Here is an 11046-nt window from a genome sequence, read left to right as displayed (position 1 = left end):
CAAACGTAGAAACCTATTATTAATCCTAAAGTCTGACTCCCACAAGTGCGTCATCATTCTGTGTAACACCTTCCACCACCTTGTGTAGGTCAATGTGCCCAAGGCGTGTGTTGGTAGTTGGGAGACATAACTATACCGCAGGGGTGTCACAAAACCTTAGCCATTTTTTTTAAAAGTTGTGTTACCGCAAAGGTGACAAAAATACAAACACTATAGAAATATATAAATATTTTTATGAGTAATCCAGTGTTACGAGAAGTGATGCATGCAAAACTGCAGTCAGATATGCAAAGTTTTTTGGTGCAACTGAAGGGGTGATGCTATTGTTGCATCACCTAACGTACATGCTGCGTATGTGTCACCGTGGCATCACGACCGAGTCACCCTACACACTACCTATTATTGCGTCATTTGACGTACATGTTGCGTATGTGTTACACTGCATCACCATGGCATCATGACTGAGTCACCCTTCACACTACCTATTACTGCGTCATCTGACGTACATATTGCGTATGTCTTAAACTGCATCACCGTGGCGTCACGACTGAGTCACCCTACACATTACCTATTCAAGATTAACGCACGTCTGTGGGAGATAGACCAGATAATCATCCAGCTCAGTACAAAATTTTAGTTCCGCTGTCATATTCAACATATTAATCATCCATCAGTGTTCAAACCATTTATGACAAATTCAATTTTATTTCAGAGTACCTTGATGGTTTAGTTTTATAATAAAATATATGTGACTTAATATATTTTCATCTTCGTGCCTGGAACAGTTGAAACTACTGCTTCCTACTTCAAACCGACCAGATTCGTATTAAACCATATTTACTGGTTCGATGACTACAGGAAGCAGTAGTTTCGGGCAGTTCCAAAATTAAGTACGAAACTAAATCTAAACATGCCAACAATGAGGCTGATGGCCACAACCGCAATCACAAAAAAAAATACATGACACATATCAATTAATTGCACATTTATCTTTTTGAAAAGTATCGAGCAATCCAAACTGATCTTCTAAACTTAGCCTAAACAGAAAATGCTCCTGATCAAACTCAAGGTTTTGAAGTAGCTGGTAGTGAAACTATACACCAAGTTTCATCCCTCTCCATTAAAAATATCACTCTTTTACATGTAAATGCATCAATACTAAAGGGGTTACACAAGCAAATAATGTTTATATAAGTATGGGAGAATAAGCTTTAATTGTATTTTTAAAATAAACACTGACAGATGGGTGGTTATTATATTAAATATGACATCTCTTTTATTTATTGAATATTAGAGATATTTTTTATTTATTAATATATTTTTGCGTCGGCGAAGTACTATACTTGTCTGGTCATGGAACAAATTGAGATCAACACATGACACAATGATGTGGAATTACACGTTACTTAAAGATACATTATGTAAGAGATAAATTACAGGTTTTTATTTTGGATTCTAATGTTATAAAAATTATTTAGACATTAATTCACATGACAAGACAGAGATTTAAACGGATTTAAATACGATTGCTATTTAATGACTTATTAGAACTATTAGAGTGAGAACTGACAGCTCTTTATCTAAATACTCATAACTTCGACCAGAATAAAGTAATTTAAATGAAATTTTCAATTTATTCATTATCTACTATCTATTTTTGAACTATTATAGCAAGAACGGACAGTTCTTTATCTAAATCTTACATAATGTATCTTTAGGGGGAAAATTAGTGGAGTCAAAAGGTTTTTAAAAAAAAGAAAAGAAAAACGACCTCTGATATGAGTTACATATGAGTTACACATCCACATCATTAAATTAAAATAATTAAAATAAAATACGATTATCATACATTCATGAACTCTGGATGTTTATCTAAATATGCTTTTAGTTTTGTAGGAAAATCTGTCATGACCCCCGTAGAATTACATTTAAACGCCTTCTCAAAATCTTCTTCTGAATTCAGCACCCAGATGTACGTCTGTTAAAATAAGAAAACAATATCAATCAATCAATATTATCAATCCGAGAAATGAAATGGGGTTAAACAACCTACTGTTCTGCTCTGACTGGGCTAATGAAGATGGGCATACGCTATACACTGCAGTGTGCTATGAGGGAAATTTTCCCAGGAGAGCTGCGCTATGGCCTACTCTTATATTGAATTCAAACTGCAAAGGGATCTTTAACGTGTACACCAATGCGTACACAGGACCTCAGTTTTTCATCTCTTCTGTACGACTATATGCTGTCCGTTGCCAGCAGGGTTGCCGACAACCAGTATCGCAGCGCAATTTGCGATACATATTTTGTCCGTTGCTAATCAAAAATTAAAATCTAACGTTTTTGATTCGCAGTATCATTAATATGCCTGTCATTTTGGATACTGACACGAAGATTTATCCACATTTCTCAACACTTTCAACGTGTATAAAATATCAAATAAATTTTATAAACAAAACTGAATTCTCCGTGTGACATTTTCTTCTCGAACTACCCAGACTCAATTCATTATAATATATCATTGTACTATATAATACAGGGACATAATTCTATTTATTGTGACTGTTAAACCGGAAATCGGGAATCAAGTAGTACCACTCATGTTGCGAGACATGTCAATTTCGAGTAATTATATCAGTATTCAATTTGAAAAAAAATAAATTCAGTGTATCCCCCACGTATTGTAAATAAAATATAAAAAATAAATACGTGTAAACGTATTGTAAAATGAGAAATCAATGTAAGAATTCCCGTAAAAAATTATTGTTTATATATTGTGCGTGTAGTTAATCAAGATTATTCGTAAAATACTGTGTGCGTCCGATAGAACAAAAATAGTAACACACGATAAAAAGCAGACGAAATTGTTTTCTAACGAAGAATTAAAATGAGTGGGACTTCGGAAGCCACTGCCAAGAATTGGCTTCAGACATAAGGCCTAACTCAGAAATGTTCACAGCTACATGTAGCAGTGCTAAAATTCTAAAAAAATCTTAAGAATGAAATCTAATCATTTGTTATAAATTAAAATTAAAATAGTCTTGTTATTTTGGTGTTTTATTATGTTGAAACTGAAAAACTGCTAATCAATTTTTAAATTTGCTAATCAAATTTGGCAAAATTGAACATTTTGATTAGCAGTGCTGCTAATCATCTGTGAAAAATTACCGACAGCCCTGGTTGCCAGACCCTCAGTCCTGCACCACTGACAAGGAGGAATCCGCCGGAAAATCCTGATGAGAGAAAGAGAGAAATGGGGTTTAACGTCCACTCGACACAAACTAGGTCATTTCGGGACTAACATATGGTTTAATTTTATTTCAATAATTCGCTTGCGCGTAGGGGTCTTTAGCAGTGGGAGGAAGCCGGAGGACCCAGAGAAAACCCACGAGGTTGGACAGGCGACCCTACTCCTTGTCACGTACAACCGGGGATTCGAAACCACGCCAGTCAATTCAATGACAGACTTTATGATACAGCGCGCGCACGCTAACCATTCGGCCATCCAACCCCCCTAAATCCTGATGAACTTCTTGACCAACGAAATCACTCCTAGAACACCTAATACCACTTCTCATTTGAGGAATTCACAGTCAATATGTTTTTTGCTGTACTTCTAAAATTTGACGAGGTGCAGTGGCTCAGTGAGTAAGGCGCTTGGTCACTTACTAGGAGTTGTCGGCTTCATGCCCGGAGCTGGCCAAGAAAGTTTCTTGGGATTTGCCGGTGTTGGTTTCCTCTTGTCAGTGGTGTCGGTGCTAGGGCCGAGGAGTAAACTGTGTTAAGTCATTCGGGTGTACAAAAAATCAGAGGTCCCCTATAGCACACTTCATTAGCATGTCAGAGCCAAGGTGGTTAAGACGCTGGGTAATGTACAGAAAGCGTTATCATATTTTAAGTTCTTGGTATTCGAGGGTACATTATAATAAAACTTTCGGTATTCGAGAGAGAGAGAGAGAAATGGGGTTTAACGTCCACTCGACACAAACTAGGTCATTTCGGGACCAACACATGGTTCAATTTTATTTCAATAATTCGCTTGCGCGTAGGGGTCTTTAGCAGTGGGAGGAAACCGGAGGACCCAGAGAAAACCCACAAGGTAGGACAGGGGACACTACTCCTTGTCACGTACAACCGGGGATTCGAAACCCCGCCAGTTGACTCAATGACAGACCGTATGATACAGCGCAGCGGGCACTTGCTAACCATTCAGCCATCCACCCCCCCTTCGGTATTCAAAGGTACAATAATACTTCCAGTATAATTGAGGCAATTGAGTATTCCGACATGCTGTCTAATCTGACATATTGTATCGATCCTGTATGATGTCAGAACTGACAGAGTCCACTGTATATACAGAGGTGCCTGAACCAGGGTACCAGGGTATACAAATGGTACCCTGCCCTTTTCTGGGGTATACATGTATACCCATGCCCTAATGATGAAAGTTTTCTACCTTTATACTAGTCTATTCCTTTTTAAATGATAGATATGTAATTGCTCTCTGGTCGGTCGCGAACCGACTCTCGCGAAAGAGAGAGAGAGAAATGGGGTTTAACGTCCACTCGACACAAACTAGGTCATTTCGGGACTAACATATGGTTTAATTTTATTTCAATAATTCGCTTGCGCGTAGGGGTCTTTAGCAGTGGGAGGAAACTGGATGACCCGGAGAAAACCCACGAGGTTGGACAGGCGACCCTACACCTTGTCACGTACAACCGGGGATTCGACCGACTCTCATTATCAGCTTTTGTCTCTTTCAATATTATCATGCATTTTAAAGGGTTTTATGTTGGAATTTGGAATGCTAGAGGCGCCCTAAACAGTGGTCTCGGAATTGACAAATTTCAAAATTTTCTATCTTTTGGTACCCTGTCCCTCGCGCTGTAACGGCGCCCCTGTGAATATAGATGGAGTATGTTACCTGTATTCCTCTTCTGTTCAGATGATTAAACAGAGCTGGTCTCATTAACAACATATCTACGAATTTCACCAAAAATCTCTGTTTTCTACTCAAACTCATTGGAAACTTATTCTCACTGTAAGAAATAACATCATCAATGTTTCGATGTTATTCAATCCGATTTAAATACAGATCTATATTTCATTTCGTTTTTTATACTTTCGATGGCCTACACTACATGAAGATCTGACCAGTTATAGTGGAAGGTCGTGTCAGAGGTCATACAAGCGGCTTTTGACCCTATGACATCAGACATTGATTAATCAATCAGTGTTGACTTTTCTAGTAGTTTACCCTAAGTTCTGCGCACCTCACGCCAAAAACTCGCTGTAACAGACCGTTTCATTGGCTAATCCCTCAGACCATCCAGAACGCGGGTAATATAACAACTCTTCCAGATCCTAGTGTAGTAAAGACAAATAAAACAAAATTTTGAACTATAAAAAACAAAACGAAATCAGATCTGTGTTTTAAATGAAATGAAATGAAATGGGGTTTAACGTCCTACTGTTCTGCTCTTATACTGGGCTAATGAAGACGGGCATACGCCATACAGTGTGCTATGAGGGAAATTTTGCCCGGGCAGCAGCACCATCGCCTACTCTTATATCGAATTCCAACTGCCAGGGGATCTTTTACATGCATTCTAATATGCACACAGGACCTTGGTTTTTCGTCTCATCCGAAGAACTAGACAGCTGTCCTTGTCAGGCCCTCCGTTCTGCACCACTGACAAGGAGAAACCATCTGTGTATTAATCAGATTGAATGTTATTATATCGTGTACAGTCATCATACATACTCTAATATCATAGTTGGACTAGATATATAGACATCATACATACTCTAATATTATAGTTGGACTAGGTTTATTATATATATATAGTATACAGTCATCATACATACTCTAATATTATAGTTGGACTAGATTTATTATATATATATAAACATTATACTTGGACCAGATATATAGACATTATACTTACTCTAATATTATACTTGGCATAATGATTTCCAGTAAAGATTCTTTTAATGGTACAAATGGTAAAAGTCCAGAATAGAACAGAAGTATCAGCACAATCACTCTTTTCATGGAGAACAACAGTGGTATATTAGGATTCTATAACAGATAAACAACAGTGGTATATTAGGATTCTATAATAGATAAATAACAGTGGTATATTAGAATTCTATAACAGATAAACAACAGTGGTATATTAGGATTCTATAATAGATAAACAACAGTGATATATTAGGATTCTATAATTGATAAACAACAGTGGTATATTAGGATTCTATAACTGATATACAACAGTGGTATATTAGGATTCTATAACAGATAAACAACAGTGGTATATTAGGATTCTATAACAGATAAACAACAGTGGTATATTAGGATTCTATAATAGATAAACAACAGTGATATATTAGGATTCTATAATAGATAAACAACAGTGATATATTAGGATTCTATAATTGATAAACAACAGTGGTATATTAGGATTCTATAACTGATAAACAACAGTGGTATATTAGGATTCTATAACAGATAAACAACAGTGGTATATTAGGATTCTATAACAGATAAACAACAGTGATATACAGTAGAATCTGTATGAGCAGCCACTCCTATTCAGCGACATCTCCTTGTAAGCGGTCACGATAAATTCCCCCCGTAGAAATTCTGTTGTTTCATCTCTTTATTCAACGGTCACTCCTCTAACGCGGCCAGCGGTCACTATTTTACTAATAAATTCAACAAAACATCGCCAATTCAACGGCCATTGTTGAATGATACCATTTTGTCGTTCTTTGTAACACCCTCGCTAATCCCGTGAGTAGTAGTTAATTAACTGGACCCCCACTGATCAGGTAAAAAGATTTGTAAAAATAACAATCAACCCGGGATTATCTGTTAATTAATCTTTTGTTTTATTAAACGACTAACCTGATCATTGTTTTCACGCGTAACGACACATTATTTGATGCTGATTGAATAAAATAAAAGTACCGAGTTTTGTCACGATCATCTAGTATCTCTCTTAGCGCCTCCTATAATATTAGATACAGAGTTACACCCCCTGTAAATAGGTGATAAAATTAGCGATGTTTGTTTGTTCATGTGCTTTTTTGATAAAATAAAATGAATTCATCGATTTTCTTCACAAAAATGGATAAATATTATCGAATGCATCACAGTAGTATCGAAGGTTGGTACAAAATGACAAGTTTACAGAAGTTATGTCCGAGATTTGAGTAAAGAATTTTCGTTTGGCGCAAGATTCAGCGACGGTCAAATTTACCGCTTCCAATGCATTCAAGCGTAATATTTAATTTATGTCGGCACAAAAAGCACCAAGATTTTATTAAGAGGCCACTCCCGTTAAGTTATGTCCGAGATTTGAGTACAGAATTTTCGTTCGGCGCAAGATTCAGCGACAGACAAATTTACCGCTTCCAATGCATCCAAGCGTAATATTTAATTTATGTCAGCACAAAAAGCAACGAGATTTTATTAAGAGGCCACTCCCGTTAAGCGGTCAGTTGTGAAAATTCCCTTGGGTGGCTGCTTAATGCAGATTCTACTGTATTAGGATTCTATAACTGATAGACAACAGTGGTATAGTAAAACTCTATGAACAGCAGATGGAGAATGCATGGTTGTTTAATCACAAAGTCTCAGATTCCACAACCCATTATCAAATGACCATGAAATATAAATGAAATAAAAAAAAATGTCTACGAATATAGCATGACATATTCCTGAAGTAATGGTTGTTAATCGGACTATTGACCAGTCATAATTTGGAACAGAAATTTGCTTTCATTACGGCAGTGTCGAGTTGGATTAGGTCTAATTAAATGAAACACTGCAGGGAGTATAATAACATGATGTTGTGGTAATTTTAATCACTTACCTCTTTATAGATTTTTTTACAGATTGTATCACTTCTATTACCCCATGCTGTAATATCTTCTCTATTATATAGTTTGACTAGATCAGACACCTAAAACACAACAACAAAATATCTTCTTTATTATACAATTTGACTAGATCAGACACCAATAATACAACTAGGGGGTTTGGGTGGCTGATTGGTTAGCGCATGCATGTTGTATCATTAGGTATGTCATTGAGTCAACTAGCGTGGTTTCGATTCCCCGGTTGTAGTGACAAGAGTAGGGTCGTTTACTCTCTCTCTCTCTCTCCCCCCTCCCCCTCTCTCTCTTAATTAATAAAATATGTACATTTCAAGATTTTTAGTAGAATACGCCATGGTTTGTGGTGCAGTGTTCCGCGTACAACTATAGATTGATTTAAAGGAAGTCGTCATAAGGGAATTTCCTCTTACAGTTAACATAATTCCTGTATTGGACGGTGAAAAATGAAATAATTTACTTAACAAGAAACCAAATTCAACGTTTTGGGGGGATTTACCAAAAAATAACTGTATTTTATGATCACATTCATCGGTTTTTGAAAAAAATGTTTTTTTCTGCAATATTTAGTTTTAGATTGTGAGTACTGTTCCAAAGGTCAGATTATGCGATTTCTGTGTTTTTGCCATTATCGAAGAAAATCGTCCCCCTTATGTGATGGTATAGTGTTTTTACTCCAGGACGTGTTTCAGGCTACAGAACTTCATATAATTAATTGAAGCAGATGTCTGACATCGAAAATCTCTGTAAACTTACCTTAGCTATAAGTTCGTTATTATCTATTTTTATATCTATATTTATAGGTAAATCTGGGAATTCATCGAATACATGTTTTAATAATGGTAGAGATCGATCCTCACCCGCCTCTAATACAAAATCTGAAAATATGACAAACAATAATAATAATAATAAATAAGGGTACTATATCAAGCCTAGACTCCAAACAGTAAGTTTACAGGAAACAGTTATAAATATGAACACTGAAACAAGAAAGTTTTGAGTTTTTGTTTGAAGATATTTAGAGATGGAGCAGTCCATAAATGTAGTGGAAGACAGTTCCATGGATCTGCAGCCAAAGGTTTTCAGATTATACTATGGAACAGTTAATAAACACTGGGAACCAGAATGGAGTGATCTAGATGGAGAGTATTTATGAATTATATTACATAATTAGCCTACATGTGTCAAGACCATGAGAAATATGTGATGAACAGACATCTGCTTTTCTTACAGATTTTAATTAATGATGAATTAAAAGAAGGTCATTATCTCCATTCATTGACAGCCTCTAATTTAAAATATAAAATAAAACAATTAATTAGCCTACATGTGTTGGAGGACCATGAGAAATAGGTGAAGGAAAGACATCCACGTTTCTGACGGATCTTAATTAATGACTAATTAAAAGAAGGTCATTGAATAGATGTTATTTTGACATATTGGAATTTTAAATCAGAACAAAGATAATGATTGTTATGTTTTAAAGGGACCATCCCGATTTTAACAGAGTCTCAGAAATAAAAGTCTGTGTACGTTTGATAATCAAGCGCCAAAATATAGAGGAAGGGTGTATTTACCATGTCTCAAAATTTCAGCTCAAAATATTGAGTCGTTTGGATGTGAACGTCAAAACCGCTTATCTAATGCCGTTCCTTTAGAGATCTATAATGTGCATGACCCACATGCTGTTCTTGATAATGAAAGGTAAATTTCACCCACACGTTTTATAAAATAAAAGTCTGGTTTTATCCAGACACCCAATAATACAGCTTGGGACACCTGTCTCCATTTCCAACGGGTTTAAGTTGTTTGAAAACGTATCACATATATTGAGTTAGTTGCTTGGCCTAAAGGGCTTTTAACGCAATCAAGTAGTTTTATCCTCCAAAATATAATTGAGATTGGTCCTGATTCCTGTACACACTAAAACTTATGGAATAACAATTACTGATTTATTAACATCTAACGTTTCAACATGGTAGGTCTATTCTCGTCTTATTTCAATAATTTGCTGCAAGTAGGGGTCTTTAGCAATGGGAGGAAACTGGAGGACCTGTACAGACGAGGTTGGACAGAGGACCCTACTCCTTGTCACGTGCAACTGGGGAATCGAAACCACGCCAGTTGACTCAATGACAGACGTTATGATACAACGCGCACATGCTAACCATTCGGCCATCCAACCTCGCCAAGTTTCTTGTTAAGAGTTAAGGGTACTTACTTGGTTCAAAATCAACTTTCATTCTACCTTTCATCTTGGGTAAATCCTGTTGATAAATCATAAAACAAACATTATAACATGAAATAAAATTTAAAAAAATGAAATAAAATGGGTTTTAATGTCCTACTGTTCTGCTCCGATTGGGCTAATGAAGAAGGGCATACGCTAATGAAGACAGGCTTACGCCATACAGTGTGCTATGAGGGAAAGTTTGCCCAGACAGTGGTGCTACAGCCTACTCTTATATCAAATTCCAACTGCCAGGGGATCTTTTACGTGCAATCCAATGCACACAGGACCTCATTTATTTATACCATCCAAACGACTAGACAACTATCCTTGTCAGGCCCTTTGTCCTGCACCACTGACAAGGGTGAAACTACGTCAGAAAATCTTCGATGAACTTTCTCGGCCAACACCAACATGTTCTGTTTGTCATTTGGTCAAGCACAGATTTGTTTTTTTTAATCAGTTGACCACATGTTCAGCACAAAATATGACGTACCGGTACTAGTTCATTAGGCCTGTATAATATCAATCTGATTAAAACACTGATCCTATTTCTTTTCGTTTTTTTTATAGTTAAAAATTTCGTTTTACTACACCAGGATCTGGAAGAGTTGTTATATAACCCACGTTCTGGATGATGCAAGAGATTAGCCAATGAAATGGTCTGTTACAGCCAGTTTTTGGCATAAGGTGCACAGAACTGTGGGTAACCCACTAAAAACATCAATGCCGATTGGTTAAATGAATATCTGTTATCATAGGGTCAAAAGCCGCGTGTATGACCTCTGACACAACCTCCCACTACAACCGGTCAGATCTTCATAGTAGAGGCCATCGAAAGTATAAAAAACAAAACGAAATATATATCTGTATTTTAATGAGATTGGTATAATATATATTTCTATACTTAC

At 36.4% G+C, this 11046-nt stretch overlaps 1 protein-coding gene across 1 annotated transcript in view; it reads right to left on the bottom strand.

Annotated features, from left to right (window-relative positions):
* Positions 1-1502: 1502 nt before the first annotated feature.
* The window catches only part of LOC126823345 (lysophospholipase D GDPD1), a 30314-nt gene continuing 20770 nt past the window's right edge, over positions 1503-11046 (bottom strand). The window contains exons 4-9 of the mRNA XM_050552137.2: positions 10127-10172; positions 8662-8783; positions 7884-7973; positions 5952-6085; positions 4928-5042; positions 1503-1978 (exon numbers count right to left, since the gene is read on the bottom strand). Of these exons, the coding sequence (XP_050408094.1) occupies positions 1844-1978; positions 4928-5042; positions 5952-6085; positions 7884-7973; positions 8662-8783; positions 10127-10172 (642 nt within the window). The 3' untranslated portion in view covers positions 1503-1843. The remainder of the gene's footprint in view (positions 1979-4927; positions 5043-5951; positions 6086-7883; positions 7974-8661; positions 8784-10126; positions 10173-11046) is intronic.

The sequence above is a fragment of the Patella vulgata genome, chromosome 6 (genome assembly GCF_932274485.2).
Source record: "Patella vulgata chromosome 6, xgPatVulg1.2, whole genome shotgun sequence".
Lineage (NCBI taxonomy): Eukaryota > Metazoa > Mollusca > Gastropoda > Patellidae > Patella > Patella vulgata.
The sequence above is the reverse complement of the archived record's forward strand: the minus strand, read 5'-3'. Positions and strand labels throughout refer to the sequence as shown.